A 26,685-nucleotide genomic window follows, 5' to 3' on the forward strand; every position below is an offset into this window, starting at 1 on the left:
TCGCAACACATGGTACCATCTGGGGTACAAAGGTACGTAGTTACAAAACGCTTGGGTGCAAAGTAGTAAGAGAAATAGAGTTATAAAGTTAAGCAATACCTTCAAAGAATAAGTGGAAAAATAAAGAAATAAAAGGTAATAGTTAACATTAAAGTCTTCCTTAGTTTAGCACAATGGACCTTTCCCCCCAGACATATCTAAGGGCTCTCATCGGCTCTCCAGGAGGTGGCAAGCTCCAGATTGATTAGATTAGATTATCTACAGTGTGGAAAGAGGTCCTTCAGCCTAACAAGTCCACACTGCCCCTTGAAGCATCCCACACACCCCTGAACACTACGGGCAATTTAGCATGGCCAATCCACCTAGCCTGCATATATTTGGACTGTGGGAGGATACCAGAGCACCTGGAGGAAACCCACGCAGACATGGGGAGAATGTGCAAACTCTGCACAGACAATTACTCGAGGCTGGAATCGAACCTGGGTCCCTGGTGCTGTGAGGCTGCAGTGCTAACCACTGAGCCACTGTGCCTGGATTAAATTCTGCCTAGACAACCTAGCAGACAACAAAGGCATGGATATGGGCACAGGTCCTCAGCAAAACAAACACTACACAAATCCATTACGTCACTTCAGATGGCCCTGGCATTGTTGCTCAATTATTGGCAAAGGCACAACGTCCACTACTAAATTCCAACGTAGATGCCTAAAACAACAGGCAAATGTTATAGAACATAGAACAATACAGCGCAGAACAGGCCCTTTGGCCCTTGATGTTGTGCCGACCTGTGAACTAATCTATGCCCATTCCCCTACACTATCCCATCATCATCCATATGCTTATCCAAGGACTGTTTAAACGCCCCTAATGTGGCTGAATTGACAACATTGGCAGGCAGGGCGTTCCACGCCCTTACCTGTGAAAAATCTCGACCCTGGGTGGGGCCCCTCGGTTCCGCATCTTCCAATTCAAAACCACTTCTTGCTTTCCTACTTATTCCATCTGGTACTAACAGCACTAATCCTCCCACCACTCTCTCCTTCCTGTCTGTGCTTTCACAAAGTCCCAGGTGCCTGAATATGTCACTCCCAGCTTGAGCTCCTTGTAGCTTTGTCTCCCAAATGGGTGTAACCTTTGTTCAGTTTCATTACTAGTTGTGCCAATCAATACTAATTAGCAAAGTGGCAACACTGGGCATTAAAGCTACATTTTGAGCACATAACATTTCTAAATGACACTTTGGTCAAATAACTTTGGTTTGGAGTGTCTGTATAGTATTTTACAGCAAAAACTGTTTGCACATGATTAGCTGAATTTCAGAGATATTTTAATTGAATGACACTTTATCAGGGGTACTCTACCATGTCACGCAAAAGGCATTTTTTCCCCCGTTCCTAATCTGATTCATAGGACCAAATGGAAGTCTGACAGTGTTCAATGAAAATGTTCATTCATTGAAGAGCTGCTGTGTGTCAAAAAGCACTAAACAGAAGCTTGGAAAATATTCTTAAACCTATCATCCATCATAATTTAAAGTAATATTGTATGATATGGAAAAAAAGTTAAACTTAGAAAAAAATGAGGATGTTTGTATATTTCTACCTGAACTTGTCTGTAGCAGCTATTGTTACAACTTTCTCCTCCCACTTCTACAAACAGGATCAAACATTGCTATTTTTTCAGATTTAGGGCTGCATTTTGTGAAGACAGGGAGACTCCCCTGATCTTTAAAAATAGCAGCAATTCTGGGATTCTTAGAATCCCAAATTTTCACCAAAGCAGAATAATAATGTGGGCTATGCAGACCATGAACTTGCTGCAGTTTCATGTATTCAAGCCAACTTTGAGGTGTAATGGTTCACAGTTCTTGGAGGTGTCATTCTGAGGGAACATTTTGATAGGCAAATCCAAAAGATGTTACCCAAACCCTCTACCAAACTAAGGCTTCCACTCACCACCTACAGCCCAGATATACTCCATGCCAACTTATGGCATTCTACACTCTTTCACGCAGTATTGACTTTATATAGAACCAGTGAACTGTAGCTCAACAGTAGCATGTGTGATAAAGCTGGAGAAAAAAATTAATAACTTCAAACTTTCTTGAAAAAAGTCTTTGAAACTTAAATGGAAGTGTAGTTAATCAAATAATCATTTGATGTTTCAATGGCAGAAATTAAAAACACATAACACCTCCCTATCTTGTATTAGCAATCATATGATTGGCCAAACAGATCACAGAAAAAGCTGTCAACCAACATTTTGACTTGGACACAGCTGTATCAATTCTCAGCAAGAATACTTAATGAGATTTGGCTGAGAGCATAGACATCTATTAGCCTGCTGAAAGAGCTGCATCTAAGGGAAAATATTGCTTGATTAACAGCTCTTTCTCTATGATCTATTCTGTCAATTGGACAATTTAGTATTTCTTAGATTTTCTGTTTTTTTTATTAATTTTAGTTTTTTCAACATATACAGTAATTTGCTTTGTATTCAGGAGATTTATTAATCGTCAAGAGGGCAAATTGCACCTTGTAGAATAATATAATTAACATTTCCATTCAAGCAAGTAACTCTGTTTCTCTCTACAGATGCTGCTAAATGTACTAAGTTTTTCCTGTTTTTCTTTAAATATTGGATACTTCCTGAATCTGCATTATAAATACACAAATGTGGAGTAACAGTAGGCCACTCAACACCTGAAGCCTGATCCACTATTCAGTAAGATCATGACTGATCTGATAAATTCACATTCCTGCCCCTGTTTATTAAGAATCTATTGACTCCAGTCTTAAAAGTTTTGAAAGACTCTGCTTCAACCACCTTTCAAGGAAGAAAGCTCCAAAGACTCATGATCATCTAAAAGAGAAACACTCTCTTCAGCTCTGTCTTAAATCCTTATCTTAAACAATGACCTGTATATCTATATTCTCTCACAAGAGAAAACAGCCTGTTGACGTTTTCCTGTCAAGGTCCCTCAAGATCTTATATACTCCAACCATCATCCCTTGCTTTTCTGGATTCCAGCATATGAAGCATTTTGCTTTTGTACATTCATAGGGAGCTGCTTTACTTAGAGATACCAAAAAGTCAGGTTCCAATACAAAATGTAAACCATTTACTTTATAAGGCAGGACAAAATGAGCTGTTCCTTTTTTGCTCCTCTTTATGTCTCAAAAGCATCCAAAATTTGTAAAAAGATGGACGACTTGCCTGCAAAACTCCAATTCTAACCACTCCTACCTCACTGAATCATTCTGAATTCCCACTTGCCTCACCAATGTCTTATATAGCTGCAACATGATATCTCAACTCCTATATTCAATGCTCTGACCAATTAAGGCAAGCATGCTAAATACCTAGTTCATCACCTTGTTTACCTCTGACACCACTTTCAAGGAACTATCTACTTGCACCCTTACCCCTCTCTGTTCAACTACACTTCCCAGGGCCCTACCATTAACTGTGTTTGTCCTGGTTTATCTTCCAAAAATACAACATCTCACATTTATCAAAATGAAACTCCATCTGATGTCTCCTTGGTCCATCAGCCCAGCTGATCAAGATTTCATTGTAATCTTAGATAAGCTCTTTCAATGTCCACTGTACCATCAATTTTCGTGTCATCCACAAACTTAACTAACCATGCCTCCTAAATTCTCATCAAAATCGTATATGTACAGATGATAAACCTCAGTGGAATAAGCACTGATCCTTATGGCACACTGTTAGTCACAGGCCTCCAGTTTGAACAACAATCCTCTCCTACCAGCCTCTGTCTCATACCGCCAAGCCAATTTTGTATCCAACTGGCTAGGTCTCCCTGAGTCCCGTGTGACCCAACCTTACTAACCAGTCTATCATGTGGAACATTGTTGAAGGCCTGACTAAAGTCCATGCAGAAAATGTCTACCGCTCTACCTTCATCTATCTAGATGGGCACCATAGAATCAAAGAATCCCTACAGTGTGGAAACAGGCCCTTTGGCCTAACCAGTCCACACCGACTCTCAGAGCATCTCATCCACAGCCATCCCCCTTTAATCCACCTAATCTGCACATCCCTGAACATTGTGGGCAATTTAGCATGGCCAATCCATCTAGCTTGCATGTCTTTGGACTGTGGGAAGAACCTAGGGGAAACCCACACAGACACAAAGAGAAGTTTGTGAGGCATTGTTTCCAATGCACAAATCCATGTTGACTATCACCAATCAATCCTTTCCAAATGTATCTAAATCCTATTTCTCAGAATCCCCTTCAATAACTTAATGACCATTGATGTCAAGCTCACCATTCTATAGATCTCTAGCCTTTCCTTGCAGCTTTTCTTAAATAATTTCTCAAAATTACCAATCTTCAGTCTTCCAGCACCTCACTCGAAACTGTAGATGATACAAATGTCTCGGCAAGGGGTGAAGCAACCACCCCTCTAACTTTCCACAATGTCCTGAGATACACCTGATCAGGTTCTGGGGATTTACCGACCTTTTAAGACCTCCAGCACCTCCTCTTTTGCAATCCGGGCACTTTTCAAGATATCACAGTTTATTTCCCAAGTTCCCTAGTTTCAATGTCTTTCTCCACAGTAAATATTGATGTGAAATATTTGTTTAGTACCTCATTCATCTCCTGTGATCCCGCACAGATGACCTTGTTGATCTTTAAAGCGCAAGATTAAATGGAGAATCTAAATGTGGTCATCAAGAAGCAGCCTTTATAGCAGAGTGGTGAACAAGTGCTTCACAACCAAGTAAAGGTTCAATTCTAAATAAAAACCAAAAGAACTGTGGATGCTGTAAATCAGGAACAAAAACAGAAGTTGCTGAAAAAGTTCAGAAGATCTGGCAGCATCTGTGAAGAGAAAATCAGAATTAATGTTTCTAGTCCGGTGGCCCTTCCTCAGCCCAGTTCTAAGGGTCACTGGACCTGAAACATTAACTCTGATTTTCTCTTCACATATGCTGCTAGATCTGCTGAGCTTCTCCAGCAACTTCAGTTTTTGTAAAGGTTCAATTCTGTATCCTTGGCAGGATGCTATATGATGAGTCTATGGCTTTAAGAGATGTATTTTGTCCTGACTTTTTTTTAAAATGAAGACAGTTGAGACAAAGGCACCAAAACAGTCTGTTCAAAGCTTTGGGTTCTATTTTAAAGTTGGAACAAAAGAAGCAGCCTGAATGGATGGGGTAAAGCTCCCACCAAACCAGGATTTTTAGTTGTAGCTTTCAGCAGTTCCTGGTGTCTTAAAGTTGAGTCTGGAAGCTCTCATTCCTCTCTCTGTCATAGATAAAAGCTGAGGTCTCCTCCTGCTGCTCGAATTGCATGTGAGACAGTTGACTTTACTGAATTTGCCTTTGCCAAGGGTGTGTTTATGGGATGTTACTCTATTGGAACAGTTAACTAACAGTTTTTATATGTAATTGTGTTAAACATTTCAGCCCAATTACAGGTAATTACAATTTTCAATTTACAATTGAAATTTTATTTTGTTTATAATTTAACTGTTGTCTAAAAGTAAAGTGCATTTTTCTTAAATTCGAGTACTTGGACCAATAAAATTGTATCTGGAACACGACCCCTATGCTTACCTTCAAAATAATGAAAATTAGGTTCTAGGCTGTTGCCTAAATGCATTTTTAGAGGGTTTGGGCTAGTCCATATCAGCTGTGCTTCTCCTCCTTCTGAGGTAGGCAGGAGCAGCTGTCTGAATTATCAAGTTGTCAAGGAATTTAGAACGATCACGAAGAAGGTGGGAGTTAGACAACCTCATGGACTCAGCATAATTCAAATAGAAATGTAATTAACAGAAGCAAAAACAATTTTAAATGCTATGTAAATCAAACGGCCCTTGTGGTACAGTGGTAGCATCCATATCTCTGGGTTAAGAGGCCTGGTTTCAAGTCCCACCTGCTCCAGAGGTGTGTAACAACTGAGCAAGTTGATGAGGAAAATATCTACTTTCTAAATCTATGGAGAAATAATTAACCTGTGCAGTTTTTAAAGCTAGTTTGACTCTAAACTAACACCAGCAGGTACAATGAACAATGGGATGTGTTCTGTCAAGTCATCACTGCCTCATTTAAGTACTCAAGTACATTTCAAAACATCATTTATGAGAAATTGTACCAGATCATACAGCTAGAAATTCTATGAGGCTACTAAATTACTGACTCAGTCTCAGCCTTTCATTTCAACACACATTGAAAAATCCCAGGTCAGCATTTCTGAATAAGAAGTTGTGTCATTAAAACTGTGAACATTCACATAAGCATCAAACACTTTAACATTATGATTTGGAAAGAAATATATAACATTAGCCGAAAGCACAACACTGTATACGCTTGTTTCTTATTTAAAATAACCATCTGTGTCAGCATGCAATTGGAAGTACAAAATAAAGGTTTGTACAAAATCACTTTTCAAATCTGTTAGAAATCCAGTTGCTACAGCCATAGGGTCCTGATCCCACTACTGTCATGCTGACCCGCATTCTCATTAAGGAGACAAATTTTAAAGCAAGCCCTTCCAATTTCACTAACTTATAGTCTTCCCCCAACAAAAGACATTCAAGGAATCTCATAAGTGAACCACCAAGTTCCAAACAATCATAGTTATCCTCCCAGTTTCTCTTCTTTGCCCTCTAGGCACTGGATAGATTCATACTTCTATTTTAATTGATCTGTCTACTTTAGTGAACAATTCTTCAGTTCACTTCTTTTTCTTGGGTACTTCAGCATTTTCAATATCAATTTCAAAAATGCATTCCATTGATATCTCAGCTGAGATATCATTCAGTGTTATCTCACAGTTACTTTACTTTGGCTCAAGCCACACTCAAATGATCACTTGCCTTTTGAATGTAAGTATTTTATTCCAAGACTTCCAAAATGAGTTACATTAGAAAAACTTTTAAAAACAATCCCTAGCTGAAGGGCCTGACAGAAGAGCTAAAATGATTGAAAGGGTTTTGAAAAGAAACAAATCAAATTCAATTCCAGTTTCCATGTAATGCTATCAGATGTGACAAAATCATTATTTTCAAGATTATTATAGATCTGCATTACCAGAGGAGTAAAGTATGTGCTTTATGGATGGCACCAATTCTTGCTAGGTTAGCAATAAGCTTTCATAACCAGTACAGCAGATAGCCCACTGTAGCTCAGCAGGGTGGATTAAATTGTCAGACACATAAACAAGACACATAATATAAATTCTGCTCCAAATTGGCAGTCTACATGTGTAGTTGCACAGTAACTGAATCGACGTCATTCTTACCTACACCTTTGTGAGCATCGATACTAGTAAATTCAATCGTCCCATTATGGCCTTTCTTCGGATCCTCCTTATACTGTTTGTGAACTCCATTAGGATGATATCTGAAGGCCAGGCCATAATCTGCTAAATATATCTGAAAGATGAAAAATATGTCATTTTGAAAGAAACGTTATTTTTCTCAACTTTTCTACATCAGGATTTTCCAGGTCCTACCCCTCAGAATCAGTGTGAATTGTTGAAATTCCATTTTCCAGAGCTCCCAGTCCCCTCCCATTCACTATGAGGTTCCACCCTACTGTGTGTAATTATCCCCCTTCTCACAGCAAATATTCTGTCAGTGACTGCAATACGGTAAAGCCATCCCCAGACTTGTTTTGCCCATTTTCTTCAGGATTCCATGTGCAGACCTTAACCATGATTGATCAAACTCCCAGGACTGATCAGGGGCTATGGATAGACTGATTTCTCTGTGAAAACCCAGACTGAACTACCAGAAATCCTCCGAATGCTTGTATTTGAGCTGTAGGACTGTGCGTGGTCCAATCCCGATTGCAAAGACACTTACCTCTGTACAAGGTAAGACTACATCCATAACTGACTGCGGACAATCCCCTGGGTAAGAACCCAAAAAGCTAATTACCCGACTGTTTCAGTACCCCCTGACAGACCATTGTCCAACTTGACACTACTAAGGATAGGTTCCCTTAGACTTTCAGATTTGGTCATTTGCTTGAAGCACATCCAATGTGTTTTCCACAGAAGCTGCTGGCACATGCTGCAACCTTGATTTGGTATACTGCTGTACAGCAATAGGTCCACTTCCACTTGGCTGACACAGATTTACTGTACCATGATGAAATGCCTACCTCTGTCTCTGTGTACCAAAAAGCAAGCCAAACTACAAAGACTGGAAGTCTGTAACTGAGCATTAACAACACTGTGCACGAAGAAAGCAATTTCATACACACGTTGGCTGAAACCCTTAACTTGATGCTCAGGTCAGCATCTGCTAAGAAGGCAATGTGACCCAGGAGAAGCCAGCAGCCTCCAAACAAGTGCTTATGTAAGTGAGCACTGAGAAAGTAATAAAGTTGCAATTTGAGAAAGTAAGTTAAGAGCCACAGCAGTGAGTGTTTTCGTCAGCGTGAAAGCATCCATCTTATTGTCACTTATTCCACTTTTCTTCCTTCCTGGCCTGCAATCCATTATCTCTCTGTTTACCTACCCTTCTTATCTCTCTCTCTCTGGGCTCTGTCTCCACGTATCCACTCACCTATACGCCCATCATCTCCATACCCACTAGCTACTTTGTCCTTATCAGACATACCACTCCTTCCCAGTTGTTAACAGTTCTGATAAAGAGTCACTGGACTCAAGTATTACCTCTGCTTTCTTCCCTCAGATACTACCAGACCTGCTGAGCTTCTCCAGCAAATTCTATTTTTATTGCCTTCCTTATTGCTTGCAGTACCTGCAGACACGTTTTGTGAGATGCATTCATGAGCACACCTAGATCCCTCCGTACTGAAGCATTCTGGAGGTTCTCTCAATTTAGATAACACATTACCTTTTGTTCCTTCAACCAAAATAACCCTAAGCTTGTCAATGTTAAAATTCATCTACTGAATTTTGGCTGTGTTTCATAAGCTATCCACACCAGTTTGTGAATTTCTTATATCTTCATTGCAAATAGCAGGATAGTGAGGTGGCATTTAGTACGCTGACCTTTATTGGTCAGTGCATTGAGTATAAGAGTCGGGAGTTCATGCTGCAGTGTACAGGACGTTGGTTAGGCCACTTTTGGAATTCTGCGTTCAGTTCTGGTCTCCCTGCTATAGGAAAGGTGTTGGTAACCTCAAAAAGGTGTAGAAAAGATTTACAAGGATGTTGCTGGGTTTAGAGGGTTTGAGCTATAGGGAGAATCTGAATAGGCTGGGATTATTTTCCCCTGGAGTGTCAGAAGTTGACCGGTGACCTTATAGAGATTCATGAAATCATGAAGGGCATGGAAAGGATGATTAGACAAGGTGTTTTTCCTAGGATAGTAGAGTGCAAAACTAGACGGCATAGGTTTATAGTGAGGGGGAAAGATTTAAAAGGGGTCTAAGGGGGCAAACTTTTCAGACAGAGGGTGGTGTGTGCATGACATGAGCTACCAGTGGCATGGTGGGGGGGAAGGCTGATACAATTACAATACTTAAAATATATCTGGATGGGAACATGAAGAGGAAAGGTTTAGAGGAATATGGGCCAAATGTTTGCAAATGGGACTAGACTAATTTAGAATATCTGGTCGGCTTGGACAAGTTGTACCATACTGTACAACACTATGACTCTTTAACTCATTTTCCCACGTATTTTAGTGTCATATGTAAATTTGGCCAAGGTATTTCCCATCCCTGCATCCAGTCATTAATACAGCTTGTAAAAGTTGAAACCTGAGGACCGAACCTTGTAACACTCCACTAGTTACGTCTTACCAAGCAGAAAAAGACTCATTTATTCTGATTTTCTGCTTTCTGTTGATTAACCAATCATCCATGCAAACTAATACTTTTGACCCCATATGATCTTGCCTCCTACGTGAAACTTTTGTGTGGCACCATATCAAATGCCTTCTGGAAGTCAGATATACCATATCTAAATAATCACCATAGTCCACAAAGCTTGTAACATCTTCCAAGAATGCTAGCAGATTAGTCGAATATGATTTGCCCTTCATAAAACCATGCTCTGACGGATTATATTTTGACATTCCAAATGATCTGTTATTACTTCCTTAATAAGGGATTCGAACAATTTCCCAGTGACTTTTATGTTGGGCTGAGTGGTCTGTAGTTTCCTACTTTCTGCATCCCAGCCTTTTTGAATAAGAGTGTTATGTTAGTATTTTTCTAATCCAGTGGAATGTTCCTCACATCCAGGGAATTTTGTAATACTATAACCAATGGATCCCACTATCTCAGGTGCCATTTCCTTCAGGAGCCTAGGATATAAGGCATCACGTTCTAGAGACTTGTCTGCCTTTAATCTCAAGAGTTTGCTCAGTACTTTTTCCCTGGTGGTGATGCTTGCTCTAATTTCCTCTCTTTCTACAACCTCTGCATTATCTGTCACTACTGGGATGATACCAGTGTCCCAATACTAATGCCCCAGTCAGTGGTGGGTAACACAGAAATGGCAGAGTCATTAAATCAATGTTGTGTTTCAGGTTTCATGGTGAAGGACACCAGTACCATCCCAACAGCAACAAGTAATCCAGAGATTATAGAAAGGTAGGAAATTAGAGCAATCTTACCCTTACTCTCACCACACCAAGGAAGACAACATTCCATCCAGTGTTTTGAGGCAATACTTCTTTAGACCTCTACATTATAGAATTACATTAGCTTTCTTACTTAACTTGTTCAACAAGTTGTTTGCTAAAATGTAGAAATTATCCTGTGTGAAAGGAGAATAGAAGATGTTTTCGTAAATAATAGTGAATCATTTTTTAGTAATTACTTTGTTCAGGAAGTGGAACAATTAGACTGGATGGTTGGTCTATGAAGAGCTCTGAGCATAAGCAACAACACAAACAAATAATTTGGATATTGACTGAACTATGTTTGAAGGTCAAGGTGTTCCTAGGGACAAACAGCAGCCATCTGATCATGTCCAAGCCCCTGGAATGGTATAAAGGCTGTCCTGACCCATTTGCCAGGATCCCCTGCCTTAGTGATAATGGGAACTGCAGATGCTGGAGAATCCAAGATAATAAAATGTGAGGCTGGATGAACACAGCAGGCCAAGCAGCATCTCAGGAGCACAAAAGCTGACGTTTCGGGCCTAGACCCTTCATCAGAGAGGGGGATGGGGAGAGGGAACTGAAACAAATAGGGAGAGAGGGGGAGGCGGACCGAAGATGGAGAGAAAAGAAATTAGGTGGAGAGGAGAGGATAGGTGGGCAGGTAGGGAGGAGATAGGTCAGTCCAGGGAAGACGGACAGGTCAAGGAGGTGGGATGAGGTTAGTAGGTAGGAGATGGAGGTGTGGCTTGGGATGGGAGGAAGGGATGGGTGAGAGGAAGAACAGGTTAGGGAGGCAGAGACAGGCTGGACTGGTTTTGGGATGCAGTGGGTGAAGGGGAAGAGCTGGGCTGGTTGTGTGGTGCAGTGGGGGAAGGGGACGAACTGGGCTGGTTTTGGGATGCGGTGGGGGAAGGGGAGATTTTGAAGCTGGTGAAGTCCACGTTGATACCATTGGGCTGCAGGGTTCCCAAGCGGAATATGAGTGCTGTTCAACCTTCGGGTGGCATCATTGTGGCACTGCAGGAGGCCCATGATGGACATGTCATCTACAGAATGGGAGGGGCAGTGGAAATGGTTTGCGACTGGGAGGTGCAGTTGTTTATCGCGAACCGAGTGGAGGTGTGCAGTTGTTTATCGCGAACTGAGCGGAGGTGTGCAGTTGTTTATTGTGAACCGAGCGGAGGTGTCCCTTGCCTTAGTGGTGTCTTAAAGCAAAGAGTAGGGGTAAATGGGTGTTTTTCTGGTTGGCGGTCAGTGGCTAGTGGTGAGCCTCAGGGATCAGAGTTGAGACGGCAATTGTTTATAAGTTACACAGATGATTTGGAGTTGGGGGCTAAGTGCGGTGTGTTAAAATGTGCAGATGGCACTAAGGTAAGTGCTAGAGCAAAGTGTGCAGAAGACAATGAAAGTTTGCTGAGGGATATAGAAAGTCTAAATGAGTGGGCAAAAGTCTGGCAGATGGAGTACAATGTTGATAAGTGTGAGATCATCCATTTTGGTAGGAATAACTGCAAAATGGGCTATGTGTTATGTGGTAAAAAAAATTGCAGCAAGCTGCTGTGCAGAGGGACTTGGGTGTTCTTGTGCATGAATCACTAAAAGTAGGATTGCAGGTGAAGCAGGTAATTAAAAAGGCAAATGGAATTTTGTCTGATATTGCCAGAAGGATGGAGTTTAAAAACAGGGAGGTTATGCTGCAGCTGTATGGGGTCCTGGTGAGGCCACACCTGGAGTACTGTGTGCAGTTTTGGTCTCCTTACTTGAGAGGTAATATACTAGCACTGGACGGGGTGCAGGGGAGATTCATTCGGTTGATTCCAGAGTTGAGAGGGTTGGATTATGAGGACAGACTGAATAGTCTGGGATTATACTCATTAGAATTCAGAAGAATGAGGGGAGATTTTTTAGCAACATATAAGATTATGAAGGGAATAGATAAAGTGGAGGCAGGGAGGTTGTTTCCACTAGCAGGTGAAACAAGGACTAGAGGGCATCGCCTCAAAATAAAGGGAAGCAGATGTAGGACTGAGGTCCGGAGGAGCTTCTTCACTCAAAGGGTGGTGAATCTGTGGAATTCCCTGCCCAGTGAAGAGGTTGAAGCTACCTCACTGAATGTTTTTAAGGCAGGGCTAGATAAATTTTTGAACAGTAAAGGAATTAAGGGTTATGGTGAGTAGGCGGGTAAGTGGACCTGAGTCTCAAAAAGATCAGCCATGATCTTATTAAACGGTGGGGCAGACTCAAGGGGCCAGATGGCCTACTCCTGCTCCTAGTTCTTATGTTCTTATATTCTTATGTAAGATGACAAATGTTAAACATCTCAATGTAAACTTTGCCAGTTTGCCACTGCACTCCTAAAATACAGTCTAAAAAAATACGGTATTACAATAAGCTGCAATATCTCCAGTTTTCTGACGACATTGATGACATCACATTTTCCTTAAACTACAATTTCACATCATTCAAGTGATTCAGCATTTGTCTTCACTAATATTCTTACACTTTTTTATTGCTTCAAATACAATAATTTTCCATTTACTCTCTATTCAACAGTTCCCCACAGCAGACTGCATATTCCAGTTCAACTTATTTGTGTCGTGTTACAGTACAAGAAATAACGTGACAATAAGACTTGCAAATTATAAATATTTATGAAGTAAAGGCTTTGAGAATCCAGCAATGAGAGATGTGATATATTCAACAGGCTACAAATGTTCTATGTCCACTATAACAGCTTCCATACATTTGAAAAAAGGTGACTCAGGTTTCGAAATCAGTCACATCAAATAGCTTATTTCTTTCATATTTAAGCATTTTCTTGTGATCTTTATTTCTCTCCTTTATTCATTAAGCAAATTAAAAACATAACTGTTATCAGCACAATGGTGTACAATACCTCTTTGTGATTTGTGAAGCCTCGAAGCAAGTTTGCTGACTTGATATCACCATGGATGTATTCATGTTCATGAATAAACTCCAAAATATCAAGCTGCAGAAATGAATTGTTTTAACAGATGTCAGTCTGCAAGATACAGGGAACAATGCATCTTCCTACACACGGTAGGTTACATTACTCATGTTGCGTGTGAATTAATAATCATAATAATAAGCTAATATAATAATGAGCTGATCCACACTAAACATGCAGCTAACTCAGCCAACTCCCTACCTCCCAAGATAGTTTGAAATGCTGAGGTTTGCAACTTTCAGTAGAAATATACAAAGCAAGGCTAGGCTATTCTTTTGAACCAGCACTACCATTCCAAAGATCATGTCTGACCTGGTTGACCCACATTACCACCCAACTACAGTAACCTTTCACCCTCTTGTTTATCAAGAATCTATCCACCTCCGCCTTACAAATATTTGAAGAGTTGGCTTCTTCCATCTTTGACACATGACACTTTGTAAGAAAATAATGCACCTCATCTCTGTCTTCGATGGATTACCCTTTACTTTATAAATGACCCTGAGATCTAGAATCTCCAACAAGGGGAAAAAAATCATTTACACATTTACATTATCAAAACTCTTCAGGACTTCATATATTTCAATAAAATTGTCTCTCACTGTTCTAAATGCCAGACGATTCAACCACAGCAGTCCAATCTTTCCTTAAGAAAACCTTCCTATTACAGAGATTAGACTAGTAAACCTTGTCTGAACAGCTTCTTACAACACATTTACATTCTCCCTTAAATATGGAGACTACCACATATGGTCTCATCAATGTCCTTTCCTGCTGAAGCATAACATCCCTTCTTTTTGTCTTCAATTGTTCTTCCAATAAATATAACATTTCATTTGCTTTCATAATTACTTTCTGTTCCTACACACTAATCTTCCGCACTGGGATGCCCGGATCTCTCTGCATCTTACAACTCCACAATCTCTCACATTTATTAAAATGTTTCTTTTTTTATCCCTCACACAAAAGTCAGTACTGATTGTAGAAGCTCCAATTTCTTTCCATCATGTGGCTGACCAGGAATCTTGACTGCTCTTGTCACTGACCATTGGTATATGCTGGAAGGATTTAGAAGTGGACACCTAATTATTATGCTCTAAGTACATTTCTTAGCCAATGGTTCCTAAGCAAGACTTAAACTCAGAGCTTCTAGCACAGAGCGAGGGATTCTACCCACTGTATCTGCACAAGTCATGTCCAAGAACAAACCAAATGGCCTCTGAAATATATTTTAGCTTACAGCCTCATTTTCAAAGTCTTAGTAATAAGAAATTTGCAAAATTAGTAAACCCTGTTGCTATTTTGCTGCAAGGGTTCTGGTGGTCCTCTGATCTGACACAATGGCTAATTCTGTTTGTGCAAAAACCCACACTGACATTAGCACGTCCATTGCAAGTCTAGCTGATAGCAAGTCAGCACATATAAAAGGTTTAAACATATTTCCTTACATAGCTTGCATTTAACCCTCACTAGTGTTAATCATTTTTAGATAATTAATAAATGTGCAACATTTGAATTGAGCTGGTGTGGTTTTCATTTCTCCTCACTTTAAGTAGCCACATTTTCAAAGAGATTTTAATACTATCAGAACTGTAAGTCGATCAGGAGTACAACAATTTACAGGATGTTTCTTTCAAAACATTTGCAGTACCCTTGCAGATAATCAATATTAAGATGCTGCATTACAAAAATGCAATTTAGTAACTTCATCTTCAAAACTCTCCTATACACTCTACAATCTGAGAAGTCTAAAATTCACAGATACCTGAATTTCTCCGCTCCCTTAAAAGGAATTGATTGCAACATCATTTAAAGTTAACGAATTAGTGCAAAACTGGAGTCTATGAAAACCTGGCCAGTCAAGGATACAAAATTTCCTTCCCTGAAGGTCCTGACTGAATCAATTCAATTTAAACAGCCATCTGGCAGATCACAATGCCATTTCTGCTGCTAATCAGGTTTATTAAATTGAATAACAGTGAGATTGTCAGTTTTTCAACTTTCAGTTGTAGTGCAGCACGAGAAGTAGGAGACTATCATATTACCATCCAAGGATAAATAGTTAAACTAAAAAGAAACTAAAAAAAATGACTAGTTTGGGTTTCTAACCTGGTCTTGCATACCTTAAAATAGAATTGCTGTACAGTCCAATGCTATTATTTTCAGGTTTACTGGATTCACCTCTAGAACCCATCACACTGCTTCTGACTTTGCAGTTGGGGTTATTGGAAAATAATACACAGCAGGAACCTTCCCACGAGCCCATGGTGAAGAAGGAAATCATTGGACTCTATGGCCTGCCTTGTCTGAAAGCCCAGTAAAATAGAAAGATCAGACTTATCATTTATATATTATGTCATGCATTTCTTCCCAAGATCAAAAAGATTCTTTGGGAAATACTCTGATACTTGGAACCCTAAAGGGGTTAAAATTGGCCATGAAAGAGTTCAAATACATAGCAGCTTGTCTACCAGGTTATATCAGCAGTTGTCCTCATCCATCTGATTTTGGCCAGATTGTCTCATTTACCAGGTATTAATTTCATGTAGAATATTCAGTTCATTCACAGTGACAAATAAAGCCTGGCGTTCACTGTGATTCTGTCTCCTGTTGGTACAATATATCACCCAATCACATGCGTGTCCAACTACTTACCAGTCCACTGCCTATCTGCAAAACGGTTGCTTTACTCAGTTGGTTTCCACTTGCTTCCAGCACTTTTTGCAAATCTATACCAAGTCTGTCTAATACCATAAACCTATAGCTGTAAAGACAAGAAAAGTCAACATTTCAAAGAGATAGGAATTGTCTGGCATATACTGGCAATAAACGTGGAACTTTCTCACCTTTTCCCATTGTGGTCAACCAACCCTGATCCCCAGTAAGCAGGTATTCCTAAGAAACTCAACTGGTGATCCTTCATCCACTTCTTTACTGGTAAAGAAATATGCAAACAAAAGAAAAACTTGAAGTTTAAGAAGACTTGATACTTGGGTTGTGGATGAGATTGTAGACATGCTTGCCAAGCCAGTGGGTTTGGTTGCAAATGTTTCGTCACCCTTCTAGGTAACATCATCAGTCCACCTCCGGTGAAGTGTCAGTGTTCTGTCCCTCTTGTTATTTATATGCCTTGGTTTGCTGGGGTGGTTGGCATTACTTCTGGCTTTGTTTCTCAGTGGGAAACAAAACTGGAAGTAATACCAATCACCCCGGCCAACCAATGCATTTAAATAACAAATGGGACAGAACACCGACACTTCATGGGAGGTGGACTGATGATATTACCTAGAAGGGTGACGAAACATTTGCAACCAAACCCACCAGCTTGGCAAGCATGTCTACAACCTCAAAAGAGAAACTTCATTAAAATAATTGTGTATTCTTTCTATAAACAAAGCAAAATGAACTTATGTATGATCTTAATAACATTGCTGCAATTATGTTTCAGTTATTATTTTCCTCATTCTTAATCTATAGAATAAAGACAATGATGATATGCAGATTTTCACCCTGAATCTACTGTTGCGGTAATTAAAATGAGCTGTACAAAGGCATCACACTACATAAATTTCTCCTAATTAAATACAAGTACAGTCCCACAAATACAATGAGCAATTAGTGCACCCTACATCATAGTTACCCACTGTGCTCAGACTTCGCCACTCTCTGATAAAATTTCAGCTCTGTGAACAAGGGTCCATTATCCTGGTACTCCTGAAAACAAGAGATACTTCTTATAATAGAGTGTTCATAAGAAAACTAACAGAATTGGGCATCAAATAAGCAGATGGCTCTTCCTGTCTCACTTTTATTACACAAAAGTAGTAACATTCAAGTTCTAATTTTGCTTGTGTCCTAGTGAAAAACTACATATTATCAAACTATTATACAAACTAGAAGACTTCAAAGTTCATACCATGATCCATGTTCAGTTAGCTGATCTCGCACAACAATTGACCTCAATATCTATGAGTTTCTGCTATTACATCTCCAAGTTTTACTAGTATCTGACCACTACTATTGTAAATTACACTTATGTGGGTGTCAATCAGGACAGGATCCCAATTAGTGATAATGGGAACTGCAGATGCTGGAGAGTCCAAGATAATAAAATGTGAGGCTGGATGAACACAGCAGGCCAAGCAGCATCTCAGGAGCACAAAAGCTGACGTTTCGGGCCTAGACCCTTCATCAGAGATCAGCTTTTGTGTTCCTGAGATGCTGCTTGGCCTGCTGTGTTCATCCAGCCTCACATTTTATTATCCAGGATCCCAATTAACTGTGATTGATGTTATAACAGACATAAAATCTACTGACCCTTATTGTATAGGTTCACACACAAAAAAAACTACTTCGGTAAGACACTGGAGGAATACATTCACTCATTGACTGTACACCTCATGTTCAGGTGATCATAGGTCAGAAGGAAGGGACAGTTTAGGAGAAAACTACTGCAAATGCTGGAATCTGTACTGAAAACAAAAATGCTGGAGATAACAGTGAGTCAGGCAGATCCATGGACAGTAAGCAAGCTAATGTTTCAAGTCTAGGTGACTCTTCATCAGAGCTGACAAGTTGACCGGACTCTGTCCATGGCGTATTTGGGAGGCTGAAGATGATGGCTTTGGTCTTTGTAATACTACACTAAAATAAAGTATAGCTCATCTAGGGGGAAAAAATGATAGGACACCCAGAACATTATAACGTGGCCCAGCATTGCCTCCATTTAAGTTCAGTTGCTGCTGTATCTCTCATTCATGGATTTGTAATCTCTAGACTTAACTATTCTGTGGTACCCCTGATGGGTCTCTCATTTTACCCAACATAAGCATTAGGTCATTCAAAACTGTGTTGTCCAAGTCTTAACTTGCACCTAGTCCCACTCATCCATCACTCCTAGGTTAATGGACATACATTGGCTCATAGTCAAACAACATCTTGGTGTTAAAATTATCACCCTTGTTTTTAAAATGCCATGATAGCCTCAACTCTCTCTGTCTCTGGAATCTCTTCGAGGCCCACAACCCACTGAGATATCTGCATTCTTCTTATCCTGAACACTTGAACACTCCTGATTGCAACTGTTCCACCCCCTTGGCTGTGCCTCTAGGTATTCAGGCTCTAAACTCTGCGTCATACACTCTACATCTTTCCACCTCTATCTCATCTTCCTCCTTTAAGACATTAAAAACTACCTCTTTCGCACACTTTTCATCACCTAATCTCATCTCTTTAGGTGGCTTGATGTTATAATTCATTTTAGAATAATTCTGAAGGGTCTGGGACATTCTTACACTAAATGCCCAATATAAATATAATCTGTTCTTGCTGTTGATTACAATTTTAACTAAATCACAGCTTGAAGATTTCTAAGAGTACTTACTATTTTAATGGCATACACGGCATCATCTCCAACATCCTTCTCTGTTGCAGGAGAAGCTGGAAATAATTTGGAAGAAATTGCATATTATAAATAATTTAAACTAATGGGATATCAGCCAAATGCTAGCAAATGGGACTAGATCAGTTTAGGCCATCTGACAGCATGGACAAGTTGGACCGAAAGATCTGTTTCCGTGCTGCATGATCTATGACCCGCTAAATAAAGGCAATAAGATCAGAACAAAAGTAGTAATCAATACAACACATCATCAGTAGACTGCCAATTGAAGGTTAACAGTGAAATCAAAGCTTGACACCAGTTACTATACTCTAATGCTTCTAAAGTGGAACTTGCCCAACTCAGCCTAATCACCTACATACGCTTGTAAGTATCTACTAACTGTTTTACACTGAGAAGCCAAAGCACTGCAGTGATGGATTGCAAGGCATCTTCCAGTCCAGTGTGCTCACTCAACAGAAAGCACACAATATTTGCTCATGGGGAGTACGTCAGAACACTATATTATAAGACTGTAACCAAACAGTGCAGAGAACTTTTAAAATTAGATCCCTCATTTTACGTAATATTAATTGATCCCAGTCAAGATATTAGTGGAGATGTAGCAACGACCATTTAGCAGGCTCCAACTATAAACTACTACTACCAGTATTTTTAATGCTCTGTTTGTAAAAGGATAAGGAAGCAGTCCATCCATAACCAGATGAGAAACTTGACTTTAATCAAGTTATTACTGTGAAATACTTGTTGAATCTCATGCTGATAGGGATTGTTGTACAAATAAAAGTGGAACCACATGATAATAAAGTGTGAAGCTGGATGAACACAGCAGGCCAAGCAGCATCTCAGCAGCACAAAAGCTGACGTTTCGGGCCTAGACCCTTCATCAGAGAGCCACATGATGTATGTTTTAATTCTGTCCATTATCAGTCAAAATTATATCAACAGCCGATTTGGAGTAGGCTAGTAAGTCCACCTAGCCTGCTTTATTATTGGATAGTCTTATTTCTCTCATCTGTTTTATAATCTTTAAGTACAATTATTTCTCAATTAGGTATGCATGGTCCTTTTTAAAACACATTCTTTCAGTCACTTAAATTCAGGTATCTCCCTGGAGAATCAATTGTAAATGCTGCTCAAAGGCTACCTCTCCCTCCCAAAACAGAAAGGGTACCCAAAACTACAGACAATGGGATAGTTTACTATTTGGGCGACATTAGTAATCCAGTCACAAATTTCAGACTCAAACTAAGTTATGGTTCAAGTTTCTGCTCAAACTAATTGGCCGAGCTTCACAAAGCAAAATCTTCCATTATCCAGTGCATTTCGGCAAAGGTTTGGAATGGAATTGTTTTTTCTTTGCCTTGTATTGAAAATTACTCACAGATATAGTTAAGGGTGGCAATCAGGTTCTCGTTTTACAAACATAACTAAAAGTGATTTATGAGAATAAGTAAACATTTTGAGGAGCGTACAGTCTAACACATAAGTAAGTTGATTTTAAGTAACTGAAAATGATGAACAAAATTGTTCATCGTTTATTAATTTTGTTTGTACATTCGATCCAGCTTGTTGTCATGGTGAATATTGTTTCACATTTAAAAACTTTAGAAGGTACCTATAAGACTTAAGCTTGTAACTGGCAAGTATCATACACACCATTAACTGCTGGCAATGATAATTTTTAACAAGCAAGAATTTAATTACCAGCCCTTGATGTTCAATGGCATTCCAATCACTGAATCCGCTATGTCAACATTTGGAGGGTTATTACTGTCCAGAAGCTAATCGACCAGCCATCCAATGGGTGGCACAGTGGCACAGTGGTTAGCACTGCTGACTCACAGCACCAGACAGCCAAGTTCAATTCTGCCCTCGGGTGACTGTGTGGAGTCCCTGTGTCTGTGTGGTTTCTGCCGGGTCCTCTAGTTTCCTCCCACAGTCCAAAGATGTGCAAATTAGATGGGCTGACCATGGTAAATTGGTCTGTGGTGCGTAGAGATGTGCAGGGTAGGTGGAACAGCCATGGTAAATGCAGGGATAGGGCTGGGCGTGGGTGGGATGCTCTTTGGAGGGTCATTGCAGATTTGATGAGCCAAATGGCCTCTTTCTTTACTGTAGGGATTTTATATAAATACTCGGGGTACAAGAAGAGCTCTAGGTCCTGGAATTCTGAGGTTTGTAATATATTGTTACATATATTTATGAAAATCAGTAAAATCTGTATAAGTCACCATAAGCCAGCACCATTTTAATTACATATACATACATAAAAAGAAATAAATCATGTAAAGTTACAACAAATTTCATTTCTTGCTCCATCCGTGGCTCACTGATCCTAAGTAGCCACACTCCACAGTTCCCAAACCTGTTCCTGAGGCTGTAACACCAAGGCGGAAACACGCTGAAGCAGCCCCCAAAGCCGCTGACCAGGGTCAGAACTTCACCTCAGCTAAAGCCGCCTCATCGCTTCTGATACTCCAAACACTGCCATGACCAGGGGTCTGTCCCAACTCTCTAGGACAAGGGCCCACCTCAACTTCACTGCACCTCCTCTCTTTCTCACCCATTTCCCCTCTGTCTTATACCCATCTTCCCTCTCCACCCATGCCCCCTCTCCATGATTCCTCCTCTCTTCCTCATTCACCTCCTTCCTCAGTCAGTTCATGTTCACCTCCCTTTCCAGATCAGGCAGTGACCAGATCGGGACATTAGGTTGGAAGTCGGTTCAGGAATTCTGTCGTGGGTGTGGGGAGGTTTAGGAGTCCATGGTTGGGGTGAGAAGTTGGGTGGCATAGTTAGAGTTTTGGTGGGGAGGGGTTAAGAAGTTGGGTCTGAGTTTGCAGGTAGGTGAGACATCAAGTAGAAGAGTGAGAGAGTTGGCCTAGAGTGTCAGGGGTGAGATTTTGGGTAGAAGGGCCAACTCAATCCAGGCAGACGGCTGGTCTAGATTTCCTAGTGAGGTGTAATTTTTTTCACATGAAATATTAGTAATGGAGCTGCACTGTCAGCATTATTTAAAGAATAAATTTTGATGAAACTATCCAGTCCTGTCTTGATTTCGGAAAATGGGAGGTGGGTGCAAGGGTGGTGTGAGGATGCGTGAGCCTGTCAGGGACAGCTTGTTGAGTTCTAAATCAGTGATGACAAGTTGCTGATGTAGATGGGGTGATGCATCTCAATGTCCTGCTCACAATACCCTCCAGCTTTCTGGGCTCCGGTACATAATAACAATGGCCAAGTAGATACAAGCTATAAGGAAGGGAGTTCCTGTTTTTTTTAAACCCACTGAAAGTGAAGAAACAACGGTGTCAATCAGGATGGTGAGTGGCATGAAGAGAAACTTGATCCTAAGCATCTGCTCCTTTGCCCTTCCAGATGGTAGAGAATGTTGATTTGGAAATTGTTTTTAAAGGAGTCTTCATTGATTGGCAGGTCACTAGCTCACAACTTATGTTACTTTTTTTAAAAAAACTTAATTTCACTGCCTTCTTTTTTCTCTTGTATTTACATTGTTGGCTATGTCATTATCACACCCCGTACTCCTACTCCTCATCCCTTGTTTTTCCACAGAGTTGATCACAATGTCGGATCCTGCACTGAGGTCATTCTGGAGGAGTGGGCACGGGGTCACTCTTGCGGAATGGGTACTGAAATCATTTTGAAGGAAGGGGCACAGATACACAGGAAACTGATCAGAGGAAGTATAACATGCTGGCTGAAATAGAAGGGGTAAGGAAAGCACTTGGGAAAATTTTGGAAATATGCACAAAGATTTATTTACTTTTGCTTCTTCCATAACCTACAGGAAACTACATTTTGATACCTATAATAGATGTGTATATAAATTTAACAAAGCTACAAACAGTTTTGAATGTGCCTCATGGATCATGATCACTGAGCATGTAAATCAAGATTCATCCCAAAATGACATCATTTGATTTCAATTGATGCACTGATACATTCAGGGATTATCAAACACGGAACTGATGTTAACATTTGCTGATAGGGAAAGCAGCCCACTTGATTGGTGCCACATCCACCACCATAAATAATCAGTCCTTTCACCTCGGATACAGTGTGACAGCAGTGCATACCATCTACAAGATTGCACTGCAATACTCCCCAAGGCTGCTCAGCCAGCCCATCCTCCTTACCTGCGAACTCTATCAGCTAGAAAAACAAGGGCAACAGATGCATGGGAACACCATCAACCTTATTTTCCAAGCAATGCACTATTCCAACTTGGAACCATACCACTGTCCTTGCACCAATACTGGGTGAAAATTCTGGGACAACTTTCCTTTTAGCAGTGTTAGTGCATTTATGTACTGCAACAGGCCAAGAAATCAGCTCCAGAAGCTGGCTCATGCATATTCTCAAAGACAATTAGGAATGAGCAGTAAATGCTGGACATAACCAGTGATGCCTACATTCTGTAATGGAGTAAATAGAAATCAGGACAAATGTGTCATGCACTGGGCAAAATGAGACGAGTCTTCATATTCCTACTTCTGTTGTTTTCAGCAAGGGAACAAGATGTGAATATTTTAATTTAAATAAATAACAGAATCACTAAAATATTAGGATACATATTTTAAAAAAACATGTTGAACTGAAATAGAAAATTCCAAAAATCTTTGTATTTGGATCTTATGTGCTTAAGTAGCTTATTGTGCAAAACAACCTTCGTCCAATCCAATTATTATTCACTCTAAGTAAACCACCTTCAAAAGCTTAGGCTTTATCAGCCAAGAACAAAAAGTTGTTCATTATGCTTCCTTACCCAAATGTATCTGCCCAAATCCACCATTTCCAATAATTTTCCCAAGTTTCCAGTGTTTCTTCTCAAAATCTGTAAGGATCAAGCCTATAGGAAGAGGCTCAGGAAGCTTCTTTTTCATGTTGCCTTTGGGTGGCATCAGACCTAATGAATGGAAGGCATGTTTTATTCACATATATGAAAGTATAAAACAAATCATAGTTTCTTTTTCCACACATCTTTATGCCTTCTTTTATCAAAATAACTGATCAAGTTCAAGTGATAATAGTGGTGGTCACATATATCTAAGATATATGATTATAAAAACAGATCAACCTTTGAGATGGTGATCAGAGTTTGTGTTACAATCTGGAGACAGCCAGCCAAATCACATTAGCCTCCTTATCCCTGTATTCACAACACAGTAAAAAATTTAAATACTCAAATTAAGCCCTCAAAATTGACTCCAGTGATTTCTAACCAGAGTTTTTTGAATAACTAGTACCAGATTTTGCGCATAATCGAAATTATGATACACTCTGGGTTTATAGCTGAAACAAAAGATTTAACAATTTATTAATAATACAGTAACTTTAGGAGGGCAAATTGAAACAAGTAATCCAATGAATGAAGATTTCAACCCAATCCTTTTTCATTCTAACCACCACTCTCACACAAGGACAGAGACAAACAGACACAGTTAAGGGACAAATCTAAAGGAAAAATAAATAAGATGTAACTGGCCAGTTCACGTAAACAGACTCCATGATTTATAACCTCACCAACACATAGTACTTACTTGGTTTCTGATACCACAAATGCTTGCACATGACACCAATGCATGCAAATCCCTTCAGAAGGGTCTGAGGAATATTCATTTACTTCTTATAAACAAGATTCTATTCTCCAAAGTTACAAGACATTGATAATGAAAGGGCAAGCACAATCAAACCTCCATTCTCTAACTTTCACAGGCGCAATCTTTATGACCGAAACACAACCAGTTCAAACTCCAGTCTCTCCCTGTTGATTTCTCCCCGTGTGGTCTGAGTTAATATTCAACATCTGCCATCTGCCTGAGCATAAGGCCTCTCCAAAGCATCTATAGTGCACTTTTTAAATAAGAATCAATCTGTAATTAACTTTCAGGTCTGACCTTAAATGCAAATATCAATTTGTTTGTTTTCATCTTTTGTTAAATATAATCTATGGTTTAAAGTCCAAAGATTATCTTCCGCTCTCAGCTCACAGTTCAGATCTCCAAACTAAAAATTATAAAGAATATAATAAAATAATGAAATACCCATGAAGGTCCGACAGCAACTTTGTTTTGTGCAATGGATACACTCGCAATTTGGAGATATAGTTGCTGACAATAATGCTATGCCCCACCATGGGGGGGGTAATGATAAATTCTCCCTCCCCACACTGCACCCCAGTACCAGAGATTCCACAAATTAGTGGCTTGACAAACTTTCACTTTTACACTGTTGATCACATTGTAAAAATCCTTTAAAAAAAATCTTCTGGTTGAATATGATGGAATTGTTTTAAAGTACATTCATTTCATAATTACAACTCAACAGTTTCACCAACTCTGAAGTCTATTTTCATAGTTGCGTCAAATTTCTCCATTGTAATGAGAATTGACATTTTTAAAATAATGTTTTAAAAGTATTCTTATTTTTCTTTCAGCTTTTATCATAATCCACTATCATTTTTTTCACTATTTTAAATCTAATTGACCAGTGGGGGAATTCAACACTTCTAACTTCCTAGTTGGCTGTACAAGAGAATACCGCAATGTGTTTGACTGCTTATGCTATTCACTGACATTATAACAGCTGGATGGCTGGAGGTCCCCTTGTACTGCAGCCACATTTAAACTTCTGTCAGGAAAGAGGAAGTCAGCACACAAAGTCACCAGATCTTTGTGGGCAGTTATCTCCAACGTCAGTAGCATGCGATAATATTTTGCCATTCATCATAAAAACTAGCCGAATCAGAAATCTATAGCCCAGTGAAAAGAAAACTGAGGTCAGATTAACATTCAATGATTTTCTGTTTGACTCCATGGTATATTTACAAAACAATTAAGCTGGGACAGAAATTTTTTCTCCTAAAATCAGAAACTTCAAACGAATACAATTCAATTCAATTATTCTAAGTTGCTTGGTTATTCACCATAGAATTTAACGAGTACCTGAATTTCTACCAGTTGGTAAGACTTCCTATTAGGAGTGTACCATCTGATGAAATCCTCTATTTGTATCCATTTTTGTACTGAGCAAACCAGCAATCTTTGACTGAGAACACTGATGGAATAGATAGATCGAAGGGTTGTTAGGCTGTAATATTTAATTTTGCCCAACAACAGGGAGAAGCATAGTGCAAATTATTTGACAGGTCATTCAGAACAGTACCAAGAGCAGTTTAAAGGTTACAGACAATGAATGAGTATTTGAAGAAACAGACATTTCCTATTTTTATTATAATAAATTACTCGCTCACTAGCCCCAGTTTCTCATCATTTGTTATTTTTTCTTACAAACAGATTCTGTTCATTCTCCTCCAAACCCACATTTCTAAGCAAATGAGCAAGTTGGTCTGTCTTTCCACAAATTCCAAGTGCAGCCATCTCCACTTACTACATGCAGCCATTTCCATACTGTCCTGGTTTTATTTCTTTGTTGTAATTTCAATTGACAGATGAAAAACAGGAAATCCCCGATTTATGCCCTACTTATGACTGTTTGTATTTGTGAATTTGATCCCACTCTTGGGTGTAATTTTAAAGATCCAACATACAACATTCTTATTCCTGAGTTAGATAGGAAAAATTGACAACAATCCTCTTCCTGCTAACTATCAAGTGACCCAAGATGGATGTGCATGAGGATATCAAAGATCAGAATTCAGCTTGTCTGGAAATGTCCACTGGAATTGAAAAGCTGCTGACACACGTTGGCAAACATTGACATGCAT

At 39.6% G+C, this 26,685-nt stretch overlaps 1 protein-coding gene across 7 annotated transcripts in view; it reads right to left on the minus strand.

The window, feature by feature from the left end:
• The window catches only part of LOC125455026 (serine/threonine-protein kinase VRK1-like), a 120,289-nt gene that overhangs the window by 86,829 nt on the left and 6,775 nt on the right, over positions 1–26,685 (minus strand). For 5 of the 7 annotated variants that reach the window (XM_048536512.2, XM_048536514.2, XM_048536515.2 and 2 more), the window contains exons 2-8: positions 23,725–23,865; positions 18,921–18,976; positions 17,182–17,251; positions 16,384–16,471; positions 16,193–16,301; positions 13,466–13,558; positions 7,281–7,413 (exon numbers count right to left, since the gene is read on the minus strand). In XM_048536512.2, the coding sequence (XP_048392469.2) occupies positions 7,281–7,413; positions 13,466–13,558; positions 16,193–16,301; positions 16,384–16,471; positions 17,182–17,251; positions 18,921–18,976; positions 23,725–23,865 (690 nt within the window). The other 2 variants (XM_048536516.2, XM_048536513.2) reach the window with 2 other exon arrangements.

The sequence above is a fragment of the Stegostoma tigrinum genome, chromosome 9 (assembly GCF_030684315.1).
Source record: "Stegostoma tigrinum isolate sSteTig4 chromosome 9, sSteTig4.hap1, whole genome shotgun sequence".
In the NCBI taxonomy this organism is placed as follows: domain Eukaryota; kingdom Metazoa; phylum Chordata; class Chondrichthyes; order Orectolobiformes; family Stegostomatidae; genus Stegostoma; species Stegostoma tigrinum.